This window comes from Pocillopora damicornis, chromosome 6, assembly GCF_964200805.1.
Source record: "Pocillopora damicornis chromosome 6, jaPocDami1.2, whole genome shotgun sequence".
Classification (NCBI taxonomy): Eukaryota; Metazoa; Cnidaria; class Anthozoa; order Scleractinia; family Pocilloporidae; genus Pocillopora; species Pocillopora damicornis.
The window spans coordinates 11,289,421-11,316,568 of record NC_142675.1 but is presented as its reverse complement, the minus strand read 5'-3'; the positions used below and the strand labels follow the sequence as shown (position 1 = coordinate 11,316,568).

Below are 27,148 nucleotides of genomic sequence, written 5' to 3'. Positions count from 1 at the left end.
GGTAGAGCATAATAAACGTGATCATCGAAACAGCTGATAAAATCATAAATAAACAAGGTAAGAGTATTATGTTAGATTTTTTTGCAAATTGTAGTGATTTATGCCAGTTAACGGTGGCGACAAGTAGGCGCACCATGTATATTTCATAGTCGCTATCAAGTAAATTTTGCCGGACTTTGAGTTCGTCTCAAGATAGAACAACACAAAAACACAAGGAAATTTTTACAGTAACTTTATAACCATCCTTTGGTCTTTTAAAAGCTTGAAGCTCAGTAGATTGTGTCATATCGGTCACGGTTAAAACTGTCTTTGTTTTGATGCTACTTTTCGACATAGGAAAAGTATGTCGCACAAAAATATTCACCAAAAAATAAATATTTCTTTGCCAGCTTCAACAACGATAGGGGATTAAGTTTAGTTGATAAAACAAAGGATTATGTTCGCAGAAATACCGTAGGTCTAGTACATTCGTTACATGAGGTCACACAACTCTGGTAATATTCACGGTGAAAATATGCATATTTGAGCGGACGAACGAAAAAAAATTATTTCGCGAAAACCAAAATAAATTTTTACAAAAAAACTACACCAAAATTATTAGAACATATTGGGCTACAAAATATGAAAGTAGAAGGGAAAACAAATTTGGCTGACTTGCCGCTGTTTGTTTGATGAATGCTTACATAAGCTCTTAAGTCTCTCTTCCTCGTCAAGTTTTAAATATGATATTCTATTTCTAGCTTCTCTTCCTTTAAATCAAACTTCCGCAGCGCGAGAAACATGACACAAAAATTTCGTTTTTCAGTAGCGAAGATCATGGAAAGTTGGTTTGAAGACACTGACATTAAATGCAATTCCGGCAGATATTATCAAATTAATTACAGAAAAAATCTCAAAGAGAAGTCCTGTATTTCTAGCCAGAGGACAGTTAAAAGTGATTCTTCTTATTAATTTCCTACGCTTATCAAAGGAGGTTGAACGCTAAGGAAAAAACAATGGAGCAAGCAGTCATACCTGGCAACTTCAAGAGAAGATATAAGAGAAGCCCATACAATTCTGCGTATTGTTCTACGAAACCACTATTCTCATCGACTGGTGATGTCTTTACTCGAAGTCGTTTCGTTACCCTCTCCTTTAATTTTGGCTCATTTTCCCCAACCGAAATTATCAGTCACGCTCAATAGAATATAATTGCAACTGATACTGACATCAAATACTGCATGTGACTAAAAAGAGCTCCGCTTTTAGGCTTGACGAAATCTATATATTACGTCAATGGAACTATATTTCAGTTTTATATTAATCACTTGGCGGAAATCCAGTTAAAGTTATTTTGAAGCGAAATACATAACAGCCTAAAATTATCTAGTCTGTATCCAGACATATGAAACATAAGAAGTAGAGAAAGTTGATGCTGCCTCAAAAATAGGTCATTTACGTTGATCCTTCGATCTCATTAAGCTCGAAATTCGCATGATATTTAAATTACCCTAATTTACGCTGAGAAAGGTTGAAGTATCAACTGAAACGCCCTTCTCAAAGATCGAGTTTTTGGTCAAAGTCCATCGTCTAGAATACACAACAGTTATAACATCGATTCATGAAGGGCGCTCTGACCTCGCCTTCCAGTGATAAACTGAGAGAAGAAATGTAACCGCCTTTAATAACATTCTACTTCTTTCATTTAACACGGGTAGCTTACTTAACGCTCAAAAGTGTGGCACGGAGAAGTTCGACTCTGTTTCAGGCGTTTGGTCAGAGTTGCACGAAGTTCAGGATTTACCGAAGCCATGTAACAATTAATTGTGGTAACAACCCGTGGGAGCACAATTGCGGAAAAATGCTAAAACATGTTTCTTATGAATTTTGTTTGGCTCGGCCGCTTGAGTGGCTTTCGCATCGGAGTCGTGTAGCGCGGCAGAACTTGTCGAACTGACTGCTTGCTGAACATAATTAAAAGGTTTATTCAAGGAATAAAACACCTTTCAGTCGTCTGATGCGAACTCTTACCTGCTTCTCCTGAAACTTCGCGCAAAATAGCGATTAGCCATAGAACTAAAGTTGCACGGAATAACTTCATCATCAAGGTTTAAGCGATTAGTGGTCACATAAGACATATTCATAAAGAGTCAAAAGATGACACCTGGGCGAGGCCGGAAGACCAGTTTGCCCAAATATGATTACCATACAGATAAGGTCTGAAACAGTAACCACAGAACTGGGTGGAGCAGGCGATGTGCGCACTTTGGTTACGTTGCATCATAGAAGTAAAAGGAAAGTAAGTCATTTGCATCCTGCGGCAGTCGTACGTGTGTGAACATCTTTTGTGGCAGCGAGAATAGCGTGAATACATGGAATGTAACAGACATTCACTGTTTGTTGCCTATCGTCCGAAAGTTAAAATGTGTTGACGGGCCTGCGCGACTCCAGACGTTCCTTCGTGACCAATTCATTCTAAGGAGGCACTTGACGAGTTTCAGAAAGAATCCAAACTGTAGTTTTGCTGAGAATCTATTCCCATATGACAGCAGTTACACCCACAGCCGGTGGCTGTATAAATGTTAAAGTCAGAAATTTCGTTCCTAGACGAAAGATATTTAACTGGGAATCGATCCTTGACGTGCAAACACACTACAAAGACAGGAAGACCTTCCAATGCACAAATTTTTATACGTTTCATCCATCAGGCGCAATAAAGAATTCGTAAAAGGAGAAGTGCTGCATCTCTTAGGAACGAATTCGTCCCGCTCCACATTTAATAAAAAGCGTACAGAGTTTCAAAATACGCATAAAGAGTGGAGGATACTCAGATGACAGCTTTGGGAAGTATATCTCAGGAGTTATTTCTGCCGGTGAGAAAGATTAGCTAAGCAAAGTTGGGAGCACAAAGAAGAAAATAATTTTTTTTGCACGATTTCATCCGGCTTTGCCTAACATAAAGAACTTACGAATAAGGAAATATCACCTTAAAACTGATCGCACTAATGAGAATTATTACAAAGATCGGATATGACGCGCGCTGTCATTGATTGAAAGAGCGTGCTCTAACAGGGTATAAAACATAGAACTGAGATGAAGCTGTCACGCCATTTGCCAAACTGTGCTACGGAACACGCGAGCCGTCAAGTACTGAGCAGCAGAAGAACCAAACAAAGGTTTGCAAAACATACCGAGCGCCACACTTACGTTATGAAAACGTGAGCGGAGAGAAAAATCCTCGAAGAGAAAACGAAATGGATAGTCCGAGTTTTGAAGGTTTTCATGATCGCTTAGATTGGTTACCTTTAAATTGCAAGGTTACGTACGGTAATAAACACCAAATACAGCTAACACTCCGATAGTATATATAGTTTCGTGTTCAAAAACGACACAGAACAAAACGGGAGTGATGAAAAATATAGCCAAACTGGCATAATTGTTAAAATTCCTGGTTATCATGACGATGTCAGAGAGACTCAGCGATCATGCTGAAGTCCGTCGCGGCTATCTGATTCTGGCGATCTCCGGTCATCAGAGTGAAGCAAGTCTCAGAAATTACAACGGCCGCCCTTCCAGTAAACAACTAAGAGCTTGCTCTATTATCCTTTCCGATGCGTTGGGCAGAAGGCCACATCACAACAGCCGAGTTTTACGGCGCTTTTATCGCGAGCGCATTTATCGCGAGCAATCTCTATGTTCCAGTTTCTAATTGTTATGTGGAAAAAACTCGCGTCTTTCAATTCGGCCGGATTTCACTGAACATTTCACTTCGAGATTCTGTATTAAAGACTAAAAAACATCGGGCAAAAGTGTTGATTTCCACCAGCCGAATTATTTTTTTTCTGTTGGAAGGTGTTACGGATAGAATTTTGCCTATTCCATCTAAAAACCACGTTTTCCATCGGAATCTATTGGTGTGCATTGGATGTGTATGGAGTCATGTGCGATGTCGCCTTGCACTATATAGAGTATTCATAGATCAAGTGAGTCCTTTCATTGCTCTACTTCAACCGTCCTTTATTCAGTAGTATATTTACCATACAATCACCTGAAAATGGTAACGCTACGTAACGCAATAATAATAGGCCTTTAGCGGCCCTAACCGATCTCAAACACTAGCGCTAATAAAAACACGTACAAAACACGTATAAAAACACGAATACTGTTGGAAAGCGTTTTCGGAGCGTTTTGATTAGGGCTGTTAAATTAGGTTAAAATGGCCATCCAAATCTTTGAGAAGCTTCAAATTATGACGTAAAGCAAATTAGATCTTAGAAAAACCGGTCTCAAATTCCATACTAAACAACGTTGCGTTTGTCCTTGAATTCCAACTGAGTAGGCGACAAACACGAACAAAACATACTTCTTCCGATTCTGTGTGAGTCAAATTACGATAAACTATGGTTAAAGGAAAAAGATATAGCCTAACTTTGAAGGATTGTTTTGTCAAAATCTGCCGCTTTCTGCCTTTTCACTTTCTGATAACGCTTCCACAATGAAACGTAATCAGGGTGCGCACACTGCCTGGGCTGAAATGCTAAGTAAGGGGAGGGTAAAAGCTCATAGGTGTGGTGTACACTTGACCCACTCCTTATTTGTAACACTTCAAACGTGCCAACGATGTTTGCGCGGTTCATTAATATCTACGGCCTTGGTTTGGGCTGTACAAACGAGACAAAACGGTAGTCATCTTACAATAGGTGTTCCTCCCATGGCACGTTTTAACATGTACTACAGGGCTCTAGATTTTCTATACACAGTCGAAAAGGGCAGGGAAAAAAATCCTCTTGCTTCAAAGCAGAAAGTTCGCTCATTCCTGATTCGGTCAGTGTGAAAATAGGACTTTAAAACAAACCTTATCGTAGTTTAACTTTAGCCGAAACTCTCTGATAAATTCCCCGAAAACTGATGTTAATTTGCTAAAAGAGAGAATATGACGTATTCCTGATGTTCCGAGACTTCGCATAAGCAAAAATGACCGCTATCTTATAATTGGTGTTCCTCATCGGCTTCATCTTGATGTTCATGGAAACTATATTCCAATGCAGTTGCATTTTTCTATACGCAATCTTAAGCGGCTGGTGACGATCAGTGTTATCTTGGCCAGTTGTTCTTGCCACGAACTAGAATACCCATTCACCCTTGCCTTGTTCAAAGTGGAAATGGGTTCCCTAACAATGGATGCCGCTCAAGACTTCAACGCCCCATCGTGGTCACCAACAGAAACTATTTATTGATTTTTACGATGCTGTACAACACAGAAAAATGTATCAAACTGACATAAAAAATTTCAGCGAAAAAAAAATTGTTTAAATAACAAAAGAAAAAGACTTTATCCAATCATTAGCTTAATTAACAATCCTTTGATTTAGAGTGCAATTCACAGAACAGCCGTCAAATAAATGTCATAAAAACACTATTATTCTCATAAATTCCTCAACAGTTTTACACTGTACACGAAAATGAATATTTAGTCTGAAACATTAATTTTAATTTATATCACTTGTAACAAATTTCTAAAAAATCGTGTGTCATTTCAAGACAAAAATACTAAAAGATACACGTGAAACTAAAGGAAAGTTATACTGTTCTTCCCTTCGCTGTTAGACAGCTTGTTTTGTATTAACAAAGGATGAAAGGTTAACTTCAAATACACAGAGAAAATAGCATACGATCTCCTTGGGCTGCAAGACTTATCACTTAATCCTTTGCTCCATAACAATGCATACGCTTACACAGCAAGATCGTCAACATTAACGTAGAGTCGATCGTCGTAATTGCTTAAGTTTATCAGCCCCTGCAGAAAAAAAAGTGTTGACTGACTTTTCGTCCTTCGTAAAGAGCGTGTTGATGATGAAAATATACTTGGAAATAACGAAAATAAAATAGACCTGCAACGCTCGAACACCTCGTAGTCACACAATTATTACATGCATTTGACAGTGGTAGATTCTAAATTTCGATATCAGAAAAGAATAAAGAAAAAGCTAAGGAATATTGTAGTGTACCTCTCTGGAGACTAAACGAAAGGTTCGAAGCACTACACTGGTATTAACTCAATACAACTTTGCATTTACTTTGGGTTTTCATTCTATGAACAAAACATACTCCCCTTCCGTGTTTTGTGAACAAGCTTTGGAACTTGTGCAAGGACACTGGGTGGAATCCTGTTATATCATTGTTACCTCATATTTAGGTAAAGTAGCTTCGAAACTTCCGTAATTTTCATAATAAACTATAATACCCAAAATCTGCTACCCTGAAGTAGACGATATTCTGCGTTTTTAAGTCACCCTGCGTAAGCCAGATGGAACTTAAAACGATCAAAATTAGCTCTACAAATCTACCTTGTGCCTGTTTTCCATCTCTTTGAGTTCTTTCCTCAGCTTTTTAAAAGATGGTCTCAAGTTAGGGTCGTCGTTCCAACAGTTTGTCATTATGTCATACCTGAAACACAAAGACGTTAAGGATATATCAGTATACGTTCTTATTGCCCTCAGTTAGGATGTTGTTAGGCACAAAATGTTGCAATATACAGTAGGAAAGTTTTTTCCTTTCTTTACTGAACACAAGAGACAAACTCGTGATCATTGACTCATTCCAATATTTCCCCTAGGTAAGCTCATTCAGGAAGAAAAACAGGTTTAATTTTGAGCTGCACGCGCAACTTTCACGAGAAGAACTTTTCAAATAAATGTTACCGCTATAAGAACGTACAAAGAAAACAACAATAACAACACAATCTTTTCATACAACTTCTCATCCACATGTTGTGGTTTAGGCATTCTGTATCCCTCCTCTAGCAACTTTGCCATTTTTTTTCCATCTTTCCCTGGATACGGTGAACCACCTAAAATAAAGCTGGTACTCTCAATACACTTCAAGGGCCTGACACTTGTAAATATATTTCTACAATATAATTCCTCCACCATTGTTCCTTGTTTGTTTGTTTGTTTGTTTGTTTTTTTTTCTTTTCGAATAAGTTCAGCGACTGAGGCAATCTAAGGTGGCCTGGCAGTTACAAAACACAAAGGCAAAACTGAATTCCTCAGAGAATGGTACACCATGCTTACTTCATGACCACGTGTCAACACAAATGCCACTTTTGTTGACAAGTTTACGTTAAACTTAATAGTCTGGTTATTAATCTCGCGACCTACCAATCGTGAAGATCTCATAGAGGAGAACTCCGTAGCTCCATCTGTAAAACAAACGAGATGCATTAAAGGAAATAAACGTTCTGGTCTATACTGTTAAAAAAAGGTAAATTAAACATCTTCGGTAAAACATCGTGGGAAGCACACTAGACTTGTAATAGGAGCGGGACCTGGGCCGTTACTTATAACTCAAAGCCAGAAAGGGTATTACCACCCCTTCTAAATAGGATGCCTCCACATCTCCACATCAATTTTAAAAAAATACAATGCATAACATACATTAGACATCCAATCACTTTACCCAATTTGCTTAAGGACCTTATGAAGCCCTTGTACTCACACATCACTCTTTGTAGAATATTTTCCGTACAGCAATGCCTCAATGGCAGTCCATTTAACAGGAAGACGTCCCTAAATTAAAAACACATAGAATTGATCGACAAAACTGAGGAAAAGATCATGATCAAGGACAAGTACAACTTCACCCACAACAGACTGTTCACAGATCTCTAGCTAAGAGAACAAATTCGGTACCTTAGACTTCCGTTGATAAATGCTCTCCTCTTTGACGTCTCTGGCCATACCAAAGTCTGTTACTTTGCACGTTTCTCCTTTTCCAACCAACACATTACGAGCTGCAAGGTCTCGATGGACAATCTACGACAATTTAAAAAAAATCATTAATGTTAATGAATTGAGGGGTCCAGAATAATTCAACGAAAAGAATGAAAAGTAATGACTTATGTCATATTTCAGCAACATATGCCAAAGAAACAGTTCAGTAACTAGAGATTGCGTTCCTACTTACTGGTATCGATGACAAATACGACATTCCATCGGCAACTTGCCACGCAAACTTCATCTGCTGCTCTGACGCCAGATTACTTTGTGGTTTGATATCCGGGTCTTCGAAGTAAGTATCATTTAATCCACGACTCTTTCTGAGGTATCCCAGTAGATCTCCATAGGGTACGTATTCAATCAACACCATCAAGGGCCCTGAAAAGCATGGTAAACAGGGAAATATGCTTATATTAAGCCCTAGATCTGCTCTTTCTTTTGGCTGTTTGGGCGATTAAATTATACTTTTCCATATTTACCAGATTTCGTGACACATCCCAGAAGTTTAATAACATGAGGATGAGCATCGAGTTCCTTCATCAATCGAAGTTCGGACAACAAGTCCTTCCTGTCCGACTCAGAAGCGTGATCTGCAAGATGATCACCCAACAGCTGTTACCTTTACAAGCAATATCAGTAACTGGACCTCAGAAAATATCAGTTGATATTCTCTGACTTGCTGAATCAAAATGAGTGGCACATTTCCTTCCGAACTTTGAGCTCCGTGTTGTTTAGTGATTGAACATCCTATCTAAAATCACAATACTGTAATACTCTGCAAGTAAATATAAATTTCTATAAATTTCAAACATCATTCTCAGTCGTCAAATATAACAACAAAACCCTTCATTCCACTGCTATACCAGTATCACCATGCTTTAATGATATTGAATTTAATTAGCGTACGATTTCTACCAAACAATTGCTAAGAGGCATACGCTTAGCAGAGACATTTTCCCTTTTCCCACTGAGGTTTAATGTTGAAAAGGACCACCCTTATGTTAATTTGAATTCGGAAAAACAGAGGTTTGCTACTTTTGAAAAGGTGGGAGGGAGGAGTGTCGATTGTTGGCGAGAATTTAATTCTCTACGAATAAACGTCTCTGTCGTTATGTTCTTGCAGGAAAAGATATAGTTCTGATAAATTTGAAAGAAAATTGTACGGCTTCTGATATCAGAGGGCGCTGCACCAGCAAGTTTCATGCGGAGGCCACGTGAGAAGCTTGTCGTGTCATGTCTCGATTACGCAGGTCTGGTCAACTCATTCATGGTCTATAAATGACGAAACGATCTGGATATGGAATCGATCCTCGCAGTTATGAACACTGCTTAAGTAGAAGAGAAAATAAGGCCCGAACAGGCCTGAACTTTTTTCAGACGTTATTTTCACTACTACTTTAATAATGTTCATAACTACGAGGATCACGTCCATATCTATTCATGGTCTGTTTGGTAGCTGGTTTTAAATTGTCTCACGATCCTGATCAACTAATTGAGGTACGCTTAGTTGACCGCTGATTGTACTACAGCTAAATGAACCTTACTCTCCCCATTTAGGAAGGGCTGGGGGGAGGGGAGATTAGGCTTGCTTTGCTACCTTCAGGATTGAGAAGAAGGCTGAATCTTTTCTGAATCTTAGGCTACCTGCCTAAGGCTAAGTCTTTCCAGGGGAGTGTTACCGTTGGAATTTCACTGAAACACATCCTATTATTTGAAGTATTTGATACCTTTCAACATCTTAACAGCCACATGAGTCTTCGTTGGTTTCCCATGGAGGCCTATGACTGTTGCCTTGGCAACCTGACCAAAAGCCCCTTTACCAACGACCTTTTCTAGAGTCACATGCTCTGTAGGAATCTCCCAACAGCGTGGTGATGAATATGTAGAGGTGTATTCAGTGACGGACTGGCTCGGCTGTGGACAGTTCGCCGGTGACCGATTCCTCTCATCCAATGCCATATACTGATGGCTTTGAGAAGCTTCCGCCATCTCAAGTTCAGTCTTTTGAGTTTAAAATAATAAAAGGAATCATTAACTAGGGCTACAGCGGAACGTTTTTCAAATCTACCTTCTTTTTCATTCTGTGGTTCATGTCAAAGTTTTCTTTCGAATGTGTTGCATAATATCATCATTATAATTATATAAAAGAAGAAAAATAAAATGTGCTGGCTCGTATTAAATTTTAAATTTTCTTCAGCTGTTTCCTGTAGGAATTTCATGACCACTTATGGCACTATCTTCCATTCTTTCGGAGTTACTACTGGAAGTGCGATAGTAAAAAATTAAAAAATAATAATATAAAGGTGCTGGCTCGTATTAAACTTTCAATTTTGTTCTACTGTTTCCTACAGATTACACTGATGATCGTTCTGATTTGTGGTGGTGTTAGCTTCGTCTCTGTGTGGTACAATGTACTGGAGAAGCATTTTATAAAATAATATTATTGCAGAGCGAGGGTGGTACAGATACGAACACGGAATAAGTGAAGATAAAAGACAAACCGCCGCTGGTAAGAAATGATTTTATCAAATGTGAATGAATTTGTCAGCAAGGTAAATTTTATTCAAAGACACAAAACGTATCGCACTTAAGAAAGGGAATAAAGCTCCAGCCATGTTATTAAAAGTTTTTTTGTTTGGTAGTTACGCAATTGAAATGGAGAATGACGTAAACTTAGATCACCAATATCTGTCAAAGTACAGACATGTTATCCTCAAGCTCTTTGTCAAGACAGAGGGCACAGGCTTTCCCAATAAGGACCGAACAAGGCTAGTATATAACATTTTCGTTTTTTCCTTAAACCCAAAGGTGCTTGTAATTATGGGAAGATCCTCCATAAACTAAACAATGTCTCAGCGAGTAAAAGGTGAAGGAAATAAATTAAAGATTTACGCTTAACCAAAACATTTCTATTTGCGTAATGATAACGGTGAATTAAAAGACTTCTATGCAAACTTCGCAACAGTAATCCAAACGAACAAAATGATTTGAGAACAAGGAAGCAAATAATTATTGATAAATTTAGGGCTTAAGATTGTGACCGAAGTCCGTGCTTAAAAATGCTGCCCAGCCGATAAAACATCATACATTTATGAAAAAAATTGCAATGAAGCTAGGAATATACTCCGCGACCCACGAAAGCGTTACTGTGTCCATCGGCAGAGGTAGGAAAATCCGGACTGCGCTAAGAACCAATCAGATTAAAGGATTCGTTACCGTGCCCTCTTGACAAAAAAATGATATACCGTATTATACCACAGTAAGGTTAAGAGTTAAATCTTAAAGCGACTTACAAAAACATTCTCTATTTCCTCAATTGGATCTCTGTTTGTCCTAAAAGTAAAAAAGAAAATCACGTTTTCGGTCGCATCCGAATTCAATCGGAAGAAGCACGTTGACGATTTGTTCAACTAGGAAAGCACACATTTAGGCACTCTATAAGTATTAGTCATGAAAGGATTAGTGACAACATGTCACATTTTGCGCTGCTGCACTGACTCAAAAAAGCTTTCATAAAGATTAGGAGCCAGGCATCTGTGCCTTTCATTGAGTGGACTAGCTCTAAGGAAAGATAATTATCTCTGAATAGTCCATTCATAAAAGGTCTCGTGAGTAGTCTTAACGACATTACCTTACGGATGCTCTGGGAAATTGACTTTAGATGAAGCTCCTGCTCTAGGCGTAACTATCATAATCCATGCTTGAAATTCACAGTTGTATACAGTTTACAATCGGTATCAAAAACAAGACATGAAATTGGGCGATACTTTATCGTTCCAAAAATCTCACCTCTCTCTTCTTCTTGTTTCTAGAACGATAAAAAAGAAAAAAGTATGAAAAACATGAAAAACGTATAGTGAGAAGATAGCAAAGAAAAACCAGCTCGAAAAGTATATTAAGAGAAAGTAACAAATAATTCAAAGGCAATGCAGAAGGATTTCTTCTGACATTTATTTCATTCTACACATGGTCAGTTTCAGTAGAAAGTGGTCACCAGGTCTAGGGTTATAATTGTAATCATAGAATTGTAGAACCCGATCAAACGAGAACATATAATCACGGTCGTGAATTTTTGGATATGTGTGTATTTCATAAAGGCAACAGATTATAGAGGAGATTTCCCGTGTTCACCCAGCCTCACCTAAACACTCAGAGGCTTCAGTGATACTCTGGTCGACGTGCCACGTAACTGTTTCTGATTCTCAAACTACATTTTATGGTATTTGTGGGCGTTGCGCGTTATTTCGCAATATCAAGTAATCTGGCCTACATAGACTTAAACCTTGACACTGAAAATTGATATGGACACTTTCTCGTACTCCATTTTTGTTCAGTGTTATTTGAGTTGTATTTTCTTTAATTTTCTTTCATCGCACATTTGCCACCTTTGTTTCAGGGAATCTTAGAAATTTAGAGAGTATTCATTTTCAGTTAAAAAGTTTCATTATATCTTTTATAATATAACGGTGTTGGACAGTAATATCTTTTTTTTAAAGGGATTTATTAGAACTGTTTCGAAATCCAGTAACATACCTTATTTTTAAAAAAGGCTATAAAAAACATAAACTGTTTTCAGTTGCTTGATACTACGCGACTTTTCTTGGGGGCTAGAGTTGGCATTAATACTACTCTTACCATTTGAGTTCTTTCTCCACTTCCGTACGAAAAAGACAAATATCCCAGCAGCAACAGCCAGCGCGGCAATTGATCCAACCACTGCACCAACAGTGATCCCTGTGGCACCTTGAATACAAGAGTTGAACAACGTATGAAATATATGCCTCCTCAAACTAAATTATGGCAATCCTCCGCTTAACCGTTTTAGTCATGATGCCTTTTTCTACACATAACTTTTTATTTAATTCGTGACAAATTACTTAAAAGAAGGGGTTTAACTAAGTGTGAGAACCAAATTACAGGTATTTTTTTCCACCCATACCCTAACCTTACTTACTCTTTAAGATGTTTTAAAATCAATTTGAATTACGAGCCAACCAAACAAATGAAAGTTCTTTGTTATAAACTGCACTACAGTTGTTAACTACTTGATAAAAGCTTTTTTCTTTTCTCTTCAAGGCTTATTTCTAGGATTCATGCAGTCTGTATGCAGTTTATAAGTTTACAGGCAGGCACTTTCACGATCATTTCTCTAGCATAACTGTGCTGTATGTGTTGTGAGAATTTTAAGTAAAGTAATATAAGTTGGATTTTGAGTCCAAATGTTGGCTCTCTTATCTAGTTGGTCACGATTGTGTTAAAAAATTTCTTACATTCTGCCGAAATTAGAGCATCGGGCAAAATGCCTATTGTTCTCGCGACATTTACTTCCAGTAGCGAAAAAAATTAGATATTTGTAATATTAGCGGAGAAGCGTACACCGTTCGATTTTTATTGAATGAGATCTTGCACCCTTCCTCCCATAGGAAATACCACTTTAGCCCATTAACTTCTCAGATCGAAGTTAAGAAACAAAGGCCTCGCAAGTTATTGTTTGAGCTTTTTATCACGCTCTACCCAAGGGCATATCCCTTTCCCACCCTGCAGCCCTTAGCTCTTGTGGTGTTATACAGAATGTAACGATACAATCTAACCCACAGAAAAACACTCAATCCCACAAACTAAACTACTTTATTAAATAGCGAATAATGTTCTTAACAAGGAACGACTCCTAGAAGCAGTACAATACTTATCGTTAATAAACTTAATTAAGCCCACCACATGTTCTAGCTCACCACTGACACGATCTCACTACTGACGCAATCTCACTGCTGTCGCCAAAATTCCTTGAAATGAGCAATTTTCCCCAGTAACTCTCTCTCGGTAGAGCTTTCAAAACAGTCGTCGCTCCGACAACAACAATTACTCCTATTACTGCATAGGCGAGTCTTTATATATATTCATAAAGTGTTCTGGAACATTCTAGAAGCTTACATAACCTTTTGAATAGTATTACATAGTAAATGCGTGACTTGATAAAATATTCTGGAAAGTTCTATGGTATGCAAATCAGTATGACTAAGCAGTCTGGAGAAATCAAGAAGTGTATATTTACAATAATTACTCATAACAAGAATGATCTAAGATGTATATGTATGATGTTTTAAAAGATCAATACAACCAATTACATCAACATGGATACCATAAACAAGAAGAATGTTCCAAATAGATGCTGAACATACTTGTGCAGCGTGCATAATGTGTGTGTGTGTGTTTCGCTTGAAAGTGATTAAATCTCATTCCATGATTAACCACTCCAATTGAAGCATATCATGGACTAAGATTTCTGCTACCAATGAACTGTGATGTTTGTATCGAAGGATTAAAACTTACTGCCAGGTGACGTTATTGTGCCTGCTTCAGTAATTCCAGTTTCGAAGACAATTTGCAATCTTGTCCTTTTTATAGCACTCACAGTGAAGTCTCCAAGCTTCCCATCTCTGGACACCCTACTTACGAAGTACTATTATAACATCTTGCTCTTTTACTTTGGAATCGATTATGAGTGCAAGGTAAAAAGTTGCACTTTCACACCTTGATTAAGACAAAAAACGAGGGTCATTACAAGACGAAGTGCCTAAGAAACCGGAAAATTATAATTCATTTGCTGATCAAGGCAATTTACAAACCTGATGTTACTTTTCAACTGCACACTTTTGAAACCTGCAAATCTCCAAGCAAAAGCGTCTTCCATCTAAAGAAGGAACAGAAAAGTGAAACTGAACAGGAGTTCGAGGAGTTCATCCAGCACCTTAAACACCAACACACAATCAGATAAACATATGAATGTTCACCGACAAAAAAATTTGAGAATATCACTAATTTGTCATGAAAAACCTCTTTTATAAACGTTCATGGCATGCCCATGCAAGCGCTGAACAGGCTCATCTGGAATTTTTTAGTTCATTAAAATAGGTCTCTATTTCTTTTGATAGCGGGCCATTATCGAACGACAGCCAAAACTAAAATTTTAACTGTATGTAACGGCAGAAATAGAAGAAAGAAATAAAGATATAAATAGAAATATTGCTCTAAACAAAATGGTTACCACTTCCTTGAGTCTCGTCAGTAATGAGGATATGTCGTATTTCCCATCAGTACAGCCTTCACTGGTGATGACCATGGTTATGTTAATCAGTACTTTTACCATGACTGTACATGTGAATAAAAAGACACTGCAATTAGACACAAATGAACGTAGACTTGTTGATATTTTGTGACTTCATTGCATATCATGATTAACATTTCATTTCCCGCACTAAAGTAAATACCATTATCTAGAATGTAAACAGGGACTAAGAGCCGACCGCTTTCACTGAGGGGTTAAAAATGTAACAATCAGGTCAATATGTTGGAAATGGCATCAAAGAGGACTGTATTTTTTAAAGTTTCAAGGGGAAACATGCCCTTTCACCTCTATAGGAGCAAGAATAATTTGGGCATGATTTTCTATCAAGAGAGGTTCTTAGCTACACTAGTCTGGTTTCTTTCTGACATTTACACGCATGATACATGTAGGTTACTTTATCATAATAACATTTTTCATATCGCTGGCAGCACCCACAGGTAATATGAGGCGAGTCCCGTGTTCTGACTGGCTACCGAAACCGTTAGGGATTGTTGTGTTTGATCCTGCGCAAGAGGAAGAGGTACATGGAGCGGTTATTTTTGGGCAATGTCGGCGATGAAGTCGCAAAAAACGGCAGAAGAGAGTCATAAAAAACCCTCGTGGGTTTATTGTGCTACAAACACAGATGGCTTTCTCTCTCGGCTCTGGAAATAGATAAGTTATTCTTGCTTCTTATCAAAACGAAATATTTTTACCCGATACAATAAATCATTTATTGACCAAGCTCGTTCGATCATGATGGCTGGATATTACCCTTGACCGAACCGTTGGTCAATATTCCCTCTTTGGGAGCTATTGCGCAAAGCGATTAATTGCCACATGCCACGCGACACACCTTTGTCTATTCTTTATCGGTTATAGTACCTGGTTTCAGTTTTGTTAGTGCTCTCGTAGCATGAACAGTGTTTTGTCAAGTGGTGTTGTTTTTCTCGCCTACCCACCCGTTTCTTGTTAAGGCCTTTCAGGTGAGGTGGCAGAGAGATTTCGCTTCCTCGTTCGCTCCAATTTTATTATTCTAGGATATAGACTTCTCTCATAGCTAAAACGGACTATGCTGTTGTTGTGTTGGTGGTGGGAGGAATTACGCATATATCCTGATCGATGTTTTAAGCATTAAGTAGAACGTAACACTGGAGAGCCTTTTGTTCCTTTGAACATTTTGAATTTTCATAGACAAAACCGAAATGATCCTCTTTAGGCCTTAGGACTCTTATGAATCGATAATGATTAGGAAAAGACCAAACACTAATATATATATATATATATATATATATATATATATATGTATACCTTCACAATCTGCCATATTAGATGATCTGCTGTAACCTTCTTTACACGTGCAACCAGCTCTGTCACTATTAGATGCTGAATTTGCAGGACATGGTACACATTTTGCATTACCAACAGAATCCTCATAGAAGCCTCTCTGACACTCTAAAATGAAACAATGTAAAATTTCATCAACATGCCTTTCCTTCAGAGCCAAAAGAATATCAACTGATATTCTCCTGTTCAGAGCACATCAATATAATGACCCTCTAACGTGCTTTTTAGGTAAAAAATTATTGCCGTGCAAAAGACTACTGTCTATGAGAGAATCTGAGACACATTTTGATAACCTTGGCAATAGTCATCAGCAGAGGCTTGGTTACCCAGACAATTCTTTTTCTTAATAAAGAAACCACAACTTTTAGTTTACAAGACATGTTTCGACATTCTTATGTCATCTTCAGTTGTAAATGCGATTTCAACGGTTGTACATTTGAATTTATATGAAATTACGTTACAAATTACGCCATATTGTTTACGTACGATTTGAATATTAAATACGAAAAAACGTGACAAAGCACGCGCTAGATGGGGAAAGAACAACCAGGTTTTATGGGCTACCTAAGATGCACAAGGCTAGACGACCTAATGAAACACCTCCCTTTCGACCAATAGTATCTTCAATAGGTACCTACAATTACAATTTATCTAAATTCCTTTGTAATCTTCTCGAGCCACATGTCCCACACGAATACAACGTCCGCGACACGTTCTCTTTTGTACATGAAATCAACCAATTATCTACCTCAGGGAAATTCATGGTATCTTTCGATGTCGAGAGCTTATTCACTAGTATACCTCTCGATGAGTGCATAGATATTGCGATTAGATATATTCATCAAGGTAACCCTGGTCTTAAGATAAACGCCGCTGACCTAAGAAGGCTTTTTGCCTTTGCGACAACTGAAACCGGTTTTCTGTTTGAGGGAGTGTTTTATGATCAGATAGATGGAGTTGCCATGGGGTCCCCACTTGCTCCAGTACTTGCAAATCTCTTTATGGGACATCATGAAAAAACCTGGTTAGACAACTATTCATTATCTGAAGTTGTTTTCTACAGACGCTATGTCGATGACACCTTCTGTTTGTTCAATAATGAGAAGGACGCGGTATTGTTCTTTGATTATTTAAACACCAGACACCCTAGTATTCGCTTCACAATGGAAAAGGAAATTAATGAGAAATTATCGTTCTTAGACATATTGATTGACAACAGTAATCCATCCATAATTACTAGCGTCTACCGCAAGAAGACGTTTACTGGTCTTCTGACGAATTATTTTAGCTTCACTCCTATGATGTACAAATTAGGTTTAATAAGAACTTTGGTTGACAGAGTATATAAGATCAATAATTCCTGGGTTGGTTTCCACAAGGATGTACAAAAACTTATTTTCTTGCTACGGAAAAATTGTTTCCCTTCCAGCGTCATAGACAGGATTATCTCCAGGCATCTGGCCAAGAGCTATAATCCTTCTCCCACGCATAACGCCACATTAAACTCCGGAAAACCTTCTTCGCATTATTTTAAACTTCCTTATGTTGGGCGGTTTTCTGACATCGCTCAAACCAAGTTAAGGCAACTACTGAAACGTTATTGTAGCCCTGATTTAGATATTAAGTTAGTCTTCAATACGTTTAAGCTCAGAAACTTGTTCAGTGTGAAAGATTCAGTACCACCAGGTCTACGTTCGCGTGTCGTTTATAAATTTTCGTGTGCTGGCTGTAATGCCAGTTATATTGGTGAGACCACTCGCCACATCTGTACACGGGTTCGTGAGCACCTCTTGTCTGAAAAAACTTCACACATTTACAAGCACCTACAATCATCAAAGGCCTGTCTCGACTCTTGTGGTACAGAATGTTTCACCATTTTAGATTCTGCCGCTTCGAAATACGAAATTAAGATCAAAGAGGCATTACATATTAAGTGGGACAAACCCATCCTTAATCAGCAATTGAAGCATCTAGAGCTGTCTCTTTCCTTTTGATTCTGTTATCATAATATTTTTCTTATTATTATCATTGTTTTTCTTTTCTCCTTCTTTCCCCATCTAGCGCGTGCTTTGTCACGTTTTTTCGTATTTAATATTCAAATCGTACGTAAACAATATGGCGTAATTTGTAATGTAATTTCATATAAATTCAAATGTACAACCGTTGAAATCGCATTTACAACTGAAGATGACATAAGAATGTCGAAACATGTCTTGCAAACTAAAAGTTGTGGTTTCTTTATTAAGAATTATTGCCACTCTGCTGTCTTTACGTCCTTTTGGTAACAATTCTTTTTGTCTTCACTCCTTACGACTCTCATAATGACCGTCATTCAGGTTTTTGAATAACATGCGTCTATAAATTTAATGCAACCTCTAACCTAGGGTTTTCAGACCTAAATACCAAGACATGAAAAAAAAGACCCGAAAACGAAGACGCTAAAATCAACATCCCGTATTTTTGCAAAACCAAAAAAGGAAATGAAGAATCGACCAACAAAAATTGACAAATGGGGGGGGGAGACAGGATTTATGAATTGGAAGACTTGTTTTTTTTTTATGAATTCGAAAATTTGCATTTTTTTCTTCGTAGCCCAGGTCGAAATTCAACTTATCTCCCTGCACAGCTGCACTTCTCATAAATATAGATTTATTTATCTACGTCCACCGCTTGAATTTATATGAACATGTGATGTATGACCAAACGGTCCATTTTCATGTAAGTTATGTATCGAAGCTTCTCTAAACTTTTTATCAAACGATGAATAAACGGGGTGGTCATTTAGATGTTTAACCATTTAAATGATTAAATTTTGGACCCAACGCTTCGGAGGCAAATCCAGATTTTAAGTGCAGCACTAACCTTTGCATGTGAAAGATCCATTCGTCAATTCATAGCCATAATTGCAAAGGCAGGCTAAGTTATCTGTAATGTTCCACTCCCCATTACTAAGGCACACGCCAAATAACCTTTTGTTATTTTTCGCAATCGAGTTAGGATCTGCACATTCTCCTTCTTGTTTGGTTAAATTGCCGTCATTTGCTGGAGCAACTGTTCTTGAAAATCTAACCATTTTGGAAGGGACCGTTTCAGAGCAGAAACGATATCTCAGAACAAATTTTCTTATTGCCAGGCAGGCTCCTTGGTCTAATAACGCTAAATAAATTCCCTTTGCTTTTGTTAAAACTGACCCATAAAATATGTTTGTTGCGCGCTCCCGAAGCGTAGATAGAGTTTTTGGAGTTATAACAGTTTCTTTGTGGAAATTTAGTGGTTTTGGATCTGGATTTAATTTGTAATCAGTATGATAAGAATACAGAGAGAAGTTTGTTCTGCAGAATGGCCCCACGTCAGTTAAGGAGCAGTTAAAGAGGATATAGGTCACTTCGACATCGAGTCGTGCAGCATTCTTGATGTGAATGAACTTTGTTATTAACCAGTTCTTTGGTTCCTCAATTGTGTAAGCAATATCACAGACGCTGAAGTAAGACGACACCCTTTTAGGACGATCCCACTGCAAGAGAATAAAAATCCAATTATTGATCAATCGTGAAGGAGTAAAATACTCACTTCGAAAGTGATGGTCTGTGCACAACATACATATACTGAACGCACACTGCACTGGAAATTTCTGCACATGTGTCAGGCAAGTATGGAGCATTATCAGATGGGCTGATATTTTAACTGTGTTCAACATGAATCAATAATTCTAGAATAATAAAATCTAATTATCAAATTACATATTATAATAAACTCCAAATGGCATTATTTTACAGCGTGCGTGCTTTTTCATGTGATATTTACCAAAAACTTTACTGTTTCATACATTTAGGCTTTGATCTCTTTGGAATGATGAATACTACTAATTGTCACTGACTTATAATTGGCTCTCCGTTATTGAAATGCTAAGTAAAGTCATAGGAAGTTCAAGTTTATTGGAGGATGGGAAGAAGGATACTGAAATTGTTCTAGATGAAGAGGGAAAAAACATTAGTTATCTAGTTTATATAACTACTGTTTAAAAATGAGTTTAATGAAGTTCATCCTAAAGAATTAGTTCCAGTGCTAATTTGTTGAAAAATTAACACAACAGATCTGAAAAGGAAATCGAGTGTTTGGATGAGAGTATAGAAAGTTCTCTATTGCTCCTATTAATATTTTGTTTCCAATACCATAACAAATAAAGGAAAATGTTTCTTATTTACTTCTTGATATGACTATAGGTCCTAAGGTAAGTCAAAACTCTCTTATTTTAGGTGACCATTTGTTCTTCAGTTCACTTTCTTTGCACATGAGATGTGCCTTATCTTAACTAAAAATACAGTACATGCCTGGACCAAATCCATGAGAAATTATCATTGGTTTGAGTAACGTAGAGGCTTGAGTTACAAAAGTTTTAGAGCACCTACTGTACATCACCTGTGCATGTGCTGGTTTCTCTGGGCTCATATTTTCTCTCACAAAATCCCCGGTCCACATTTATTTGGATTTCAACCGCCCATCATCTTCATTTTCCAATTTTTTTAACCTCTACCTTGATTTCCTTGATAAGCGGGGATTACTATTACAAAATATGTATAGATGTAATTGATAGCGACAAAGTTAATGTTTAATAATACACGTTTTTACGACATGGGCTATCAAAATCAAGTAACTCACCCCTGCTCCGCTTCTACTTTCTCTAAAGATAGTCCAGTACCGTGCGCCTGTTCTAGTCGGTTCCTCCAAAAGAGTTTCTGCAGACGAATGTTATAAACTTTTTTGTAATAAAGTTCGGATATAACGCCCACTTTCATTGGTAAGAAGAGCATGTTTTATCAGAGTACAAAACACGAAGCTGACTAAAATCTGTCACGCTATCTGCCAATTTGTATAATGTCTGTTCATCGGCTTTGACTTCTCGTAACGAACGCATGTATTAAATTCTCCGTGATTTCTTAAGTTAAGAATTTTTTTTATCTTGCTGATATTATGGAGGTAAAAGAAGCCTGTTTTGCAATTTTTTTGCAACATGCGTGCTCATTGTAAAGTTGGCATCAAACCAGGTACCCTAGTTTCTAATTGAGTCTGTACTGGGGGATATACAAGAGTCTCCTACAACTAAGTTGTCACTATCCACCTTCTTCAACTGCACTTGAGTGCCAATAAGAATAAACTCAGACTTAACGTCGTTGATCTTGAGCTTATCATTGATCATCCACTCCCGTACATCTCGTATGCAAGCCTCCATTGCAGCAAGAGCCGAATCTTGAGAGGCACGAGCACCTGGTCGAAAAGCCAGATACAGCTTTGTGCCGTCGGCATAGCAATGCACTGTGGGTAAGTGTTGAGTGACAATGTCGAACAATTGACTCGTGTAGATGGAAAACAATAATAGACCGAGGCCGGAACCCTGCGGTACACCAAAGCTGATGTCAAACTTGTCAGAAGTTGCACCTTCTATTACAACCTGTTGGAATCTACCCGACAGGTGCAAACGAAACCACTCCAATACAGTTCCACAAAATACAAACTTATCCTCAAAACGCCGAAGCAATACCGTGTGATCGATCGTGTCGAATGCAGAGCTCAAGTCAAGGAAGACCAATAACGTTACATGTCGTTTGTTCATTTTAAGTGAGATGTCATTATCAACACGAAGTGACGCAGTCTCGGTGCTTTGGAACCGCCGATAAGCCGATTGCAGCTCAGGGAAAAGCCCGCGTGCCATAACTGCTTGTTGGGCTGCTTTCTCTGCAAGTTTAGACAAGAATTGGAGGTTACTTACAGGTCGATATTTCTTCTCATCAAGTTCCAGACCAGATTTTTTGAGCTTGGACTTGACCAGCGCCCCTTTCCACGAAATGACCCTGTTCGAGGGAGAGATTTACACTGGACGATATAGCGGGTGATTGTTCAACCAAACACTCCTTAACAACACTGGTAGGAAGAGGATTAATTACACATGACTTCGTGGGTGCATTCGCAATAAGCTTCCTCACTGACTCCAACAGGAGAGCCTCAAACGCAGAGAAGGGTACTCCGGCAAATGAAGTAGCCCTGACTGCCTCTGAATCAGCGGCTGACTCACTTGCATCTAGCTCACAGTGAATGTTCCTGATCTTTTAAACTTTCGTTTGAGGGTTGACCATGGTTTTGCTTCTAGTCGCGTCATGCTACGGAAACCGGTATAACCTCTGACAGGATGGGCCACTTGGCTCGAGTACAGATTCTACTTTACCTTCTACATGTATCCACAAGTTAGGAAATCAGGTCAGGAAAATGAGGCTGCCTAAGGTCAGGGTAAAGTCTGGGGAATTTCACTCTAAGTCAGGGAAAATTTATGTTTTTCAGAGAAATAATCTAGTAGGTCTTTATAGAAATGAGATGTAATTAAACTGAATTGGGTCAACACGTCGCCGAAGATGGACAGTTGGTTTGAAGACACTGACATTAAATGCAATTCCGGCAGATATTATAAAATAAATAACAGAAAAAATTCTCAAAGAGAAGTCCTGTATTTCCAGCCAGAGGACAGTTAAAAGTGATTCTTCTTATTAATTTCCTACGCTTATCAAAGGAGGTTGAACGCTAAGGAAAAAACAATGGAGCAAGCGGTCATACCTTGCAACTTCAAGAGAAGATATAAGAGAAGCCCATACAATTCTGCGTATTGTTCTACGAAACCACTATTCTCATCGACTGGTGATGTCTTAACTCGAAGTCGTTTCGTTACCCTCTCCTTTAATTTTGGCTCATTTTCCCCAACCGAAATTATTAGTCACGCTCAATAGAATATAATTGCAACTGATACTGACATCAAATACTGCATGTGACTAAAAAGAGCTCCGCTTTTAGGCTTGACGAAATCTATATATTACGTGACTGGAACTATATTTCAGTTTTATATTAATCACTTGGCGGAAGTCCAGTTAAAGTTGTTTTGAAGCGAATACATAACAACCTAAAAATATCTAGTCTGTATCCAGACATATGAGACAAGAAGTAGAGAAAGTTGATGCTGCCTCAAAAATAGGTCATTTACGTTGATCCCTTGATCTTAATAAGCTCCAAATTCGCATGATATTTAAATTACCCTAATTTACGCTGGGATAGGTTGAAGTATCAACTGAAACGCCCTTCTCAAGATCGAGTTTTTAGTCACAGTCCATCGTCTAGAATACACAACAGTTATAACATCGATTCATGAAGGGCGCTTTAACCTCGCCTTCCAGTGATAAACGGAGAGAAGAAATGTAACCGCCGTGGAAGCACAATCGCGGAAAAATGCAAAAACATGTTTCTTATGAATTTTGTTTGGCTCGGCCGTTTGAGTGGCTTTCGCACCAGAGTCGTGTAGCGCGGCAGAACTTGTCGAACTGACTGCTTGCTGAACATAATTAAAAGGTTCATTCAAGGAATGAAACACCTTTCAGTCGTCTGATGCGAATTCTTACCTGCTTCTCCTGAAACTCTGTGCAAAAAAACGATTAGCCATTGAACTAAAGTTGCACGGAATAACTTCATCATCAAGGATTTAAGTGACTAGTGGTCACATGAGACATATTCATCTATTTATAAAGAGGCAAAAGATGACACCTGGGCGAGGCCGGAAGACCAGTATGCCAAAATCTAATTACCATACAGAAAAGGTCTGAAACAGGTACCACAGAACTGGGTGGAGCAGGCGATGTGCGCACTTTGGTTACGTTGCATCATAGACGTAAAAGGAAAGTAAGTCATTTGCATCCTGCGGCAGTCGTAAGCGTGTGAACAACTTTTGTGGCAGCAAGAATAGCGTGAATACATGGAATGTAACAGAGATTCACTGTTTGTTGCCGATCGTCCGAAAGTTAAAATGTGTTGACGGGCCTGCGCGACTCCAGACGTTCCTTCGTGACAAATTCATTCTAAGGAGGCACTTGACGAGTTTCAGAAAGAATCTAAATTGTAGTTTTGCTGAGAATCTATTCCCATATGACAGCAGTTACACCCACAGCCGATGGCTGTATAAATATTAAAGTCAGAAATTTCGTTCCTAGACGAAAGATATTTAACTGGGAATCGACCCTTGACGTGCAAACACACTACAAAGACAGAAAGACCTTCCAATGCACGAATTTTTATACGTTTCATCCATCAGGCGCAAATAAAGAATTCGTAAAAGGAGAAGTGCTGCACCTCTAAGGAACGAATTCGTCCCGCTCCACATTTAATAAAAAGCGTACAGAGTTTCAAAATACGCATAAAGAGTGGAGGATACCCAGATGACAGTTTTGGGAAGTATATCTCAGGAGTTATTTCTGTCGGTGAGAAAGATTAGCTAAACAAAGTTAGGAGCACAAAGAATAAAATAATTTTTTTTGCACAATCTCATCCGGCTTTGCCTAACATAAAGAACTTATGAATAAGGCCCGGGTCGCACTACAGTCAAAAACAAAAATTGGCCCACGCGAAAATTTCTAAAAATTTGAAACCGCCAACGGAAGTGCCAAAAATTTGAGAACATTTTCAGGGTCGCACTACAATTTAAGACTACATATCACTGATCAGATTTCAGATCAAAACACGCGAACTGCGCGGCAAATGTATTTTAGTAAACATGAATGCGAATCAGGCGTTTTGCGTGGCTATTGCCGTTTTACTTCTTCAAAATATTAACATCCAACAGCAGCAAATGTTCGCCATTTTCATTCTGTATCAGAGATGGGCAAATGAATATTTTGAAATGCTGAACATTGCTCTTCTAAGAAGACGACGACGTTTCCGTCGAGTTCGTTATAGGCCCTACGCGTGGACTATTCCTCGGCCAGCCGAATCGTGGTTCGATGTCCATTATAACGACAGCAACTAAGGGTGAACAGGAACACGTTCGAAACAATTCTCCATATCTTGGGCCCGAGATTAGAGAGGCGAAACACGAATACTCCTGAAACGATTTGACAGTGGAATACCATTTGCAGTACGTAATGCTGTAGCCTGTGCAGTGTTGCACAACATCTGCATCAGAAGCGGGAATGAATGGGACGACGAGGAAGAGGAAGATGATTTTGGCCCTGGAGATCAAGCTCCAAACGTGATCGGAGACGGGGATAACATAAGAGAAATCCTTAAAGACTTCCTTTAAACCTTCACGTGTACCCACACTAAAGCTGCCCAAAGTTTGGTTTCGGTTTTTTTATTATCACTCTATTTTCAACAATAATCCATTGCTAAAAAAAATGATTTCTTCACATATGAGATTATACAATTATAATAACATTGTACAATTGACAAAATATATGTCAATATATTCAAGTCAAAACTATAACAGTTAATGTTGACGTCTAAACGTCCAGACACTCCGAAATAAATCGAGGTCAGTCATTGAGTGCTTTTAAAATCATGTTTTGTAAAACAGCTTCTCCGGAAGCGACAATGTAACAAATATATGTATTTCAAATAAAGAACTGTAACGCTTTGTTGTCTCTATATAAGACTGATGCAAATTCACTGTTTCAGTCATTTGTTGTTGTTGCCGCTATTTTGTAAGAAATTTGTCAGGGCCCCAACTAGTGCATTCATTGTGTTAGCTTGCTGCTCTTGCATCCTTGTAAAGCTTTCCATCATTGTGTTCATTTCCTTTCGCTGTTTCTCCATTCCTACCAAGGACGCTTTAATCAGGTCTCCCTCTTCATCGCCTTCTTGAGGTCTAGCTCTTTTACGTTTCTTTTTGCGCTCCGTTCGAGCTTCTGGGCTTGTGTCTTGTCCTAGTAACTCGTTGTCCTTGGACTCGGTTACGTCGGACTTGGCGGCAGAAGTTGATGCACTAGCTCCCGCTTCGGCTACGTTACGTAACGTAACAACGTCCCTGCATCCAAGAACAGCATCTATTTCATCGTAGAAGACAGTTTTCCATCTGTGTCCACCCGTCTGATGACTGTTCCAATCCTTGGCCTTTTTGTATCTCTCGATGAGATATTTTCTTCTGGCATTTCTTTCCAGAGCGAGTGGTGCCAAACCTTCGATTAATCTCCCGCGCAATTTCTTCCCAAATCTTCCGCGCGTCTTTGCTTTCCAAACGCTCATGTCGATCAGTCCAAAGGTTTATAAGTGCTTTCTGCTCTTCGTTTGTCCATTTATCGTACTGCTTTCTATTGGACTGAGCAGCATCTTCCGCTTTCACATCTAGGGCATCGTTCACAGTTCCGTCGGTCGAACCACTCGGGCTATTGCTCGATGTTGTTATTGGGCTGATGGATCGGCTAGTTGGGTCTCCGACTGCCAAAACACCGCTAGGCCCTGGCAGTTGCAAGTCTTGTCGAACCTGGGGATGGTTGTAGTACTTGAAGTCGACAGGAAAAGATCCGGGCGGATAATAATATGGATATCGTCCTTCCATTCCGAAGCACGTGCGTAATAATAATTACAAGTTCCCCCCGATACAGTTAGGATCAGCCTGCAATGGGTCAAATCGATTAGCGATGACAGCTCCGGAAGCGGCTTCCTTTGTTTTTCTCGATTTTTTCAAAATCAGCCTGCCCCACCCATGCAATACGGCGTCTCTGAAGTTTGGTCGGTTTTTCCAATTTTTTCCAAACTGGCGAAAAGCCGGTCGCATTAGGAAACGTGACATGATGACAGATTTTTAACCTAAAACAAACACAATTTGGAACGAAATTTCACAAGTGCGACCCGGGCCTTATAAGGAAATATCACCTTAAAACTGATCGCACTAATGAGAATTATTACAAAGATCGGATATGACGCGCGCTGTCATTGATTGAAAGAGCGTGCTCTAACAGGGTATAAAACATAGAACTGAGATGAAGCTGTCACGCCATTTGCCAAACTGTGCTACGGAACACGCGAGCCGTCAAGTACTGAGCAGCAGAAGAACCAAACAAAGGTTTGCAAAACATACCGAGCGCCACACTTACGTTATTATAACGTGAGCAGAGAGAAAAATCCTCGAAGAGAA

The 27,148-nt window shown here is 38.7% G+C and overlaps 3 protein-coding genes and 2 long non-coding RNA genes across 5 annotated transcripts; 2 read left to right on the top strand and 3 right to left on the bottom strand.

Annotated features, from left to right (window-relative positions):
* Nucleotides 1–3,046: 3,046 nt before the first annotated feature.
* On the top strand, nucleotides 3,047–10,266 carry LOC149043941 (uncharacterized). The gene is made up of 3 exons (XR_016187574.1): nucleotides 3,047–3,155; nucleotides 8,881–9,007; nucleotides 10,109–10,266. It is a non-coding gene; the product is annotated as an uncharacterized LOC149043941 (long non-coding RNA).
* Nucleotides 6,183–8,243, bottom strand: LOC149043942 (proto-oncogene tyrosine-protein kinase receptor Ret-like). Its single transcript, XM_089209135.1, has 6 exons — nucleotides 7,945–8,243; nucleotides 7,671–7,793; nucleotides 7,477–7,547; nucleotides 7,140–7,180; nucleotides 6,733–6,829; nucleotides 6,183–6,426 (listed from the first exon to the last, which is right to left on the bottom strand). The coding sequence occupies exons 1-6, from the start codon at nucleotides 8,125–8,127 to the stop codon at nucleotides 6,315–6,317; spliced, it is 627 nt and encodes a 208-aa protein (XP_089065261.1). The 5' UTR covers nucleotides 8,128–8,243; the 3' UTR covers nucleotides 6,183–6,314.
* Nucleotides 9,465–12,530, bottom strand: LOC149043940 (uncharacterized). The gene is made up of 4 exons (XR_016187814.1): nucleotides 12,393–12,530; nucleotides 11,547–11,565; nucleotides 11,051–11,090; nucleotides 9,465–9,758 (listed from the first exon to the last, which is right to left on the bottom strand). It is a non-coding gene; the product is annotated as an uncharacterized LOC149043940 (long non-coding RNA).
* A 4,232-nt stretch (nucleotides 12,531–16,762) lies between these two features.
* Nucleotides 16,763–18,218, top strand: LOC149043939 (uncharacterized). The gene has a single exon (XM_089209074.1). The coding sequence runs from the start codon at nucleotides 16,779–16,781 to the stop codon at nucleotides 18,201–18,203; it is 1,425 nt and encodes a 474-aa protein (XP_089065200.1). The 5' UTR covers nucleotides 16,763–16,778; the 3' UTR covers nucleotides 18,204–18,218.
* An 848-nt stretch (nucleotides 18,219–19,066) lies between these two features.
* On the bottom strand, nucleotides 19,067–21,919 carry LOC149043938 (ephrin type-B receptor 2-like). The gene is made up of 3 exons (XM_089209957.1): nucleotides 21,283–21,919; nucleotides 20,869–20,945; nucleotides 19,067–19,723 (listed from the first exon to the last, which is right to left on the bottom strand). The coding sequence occupies exons 1-3, from the start codon at nucleotides 21,917–21,919 to the stop codon at nucleotides 19,067–19,069; spliced, it is 1,371 nt and encodes a 456-aa protein (XP_089066083.1).
* Nucleotides 21,920–27,148: the final 5,229 nt, after the last annotated feature.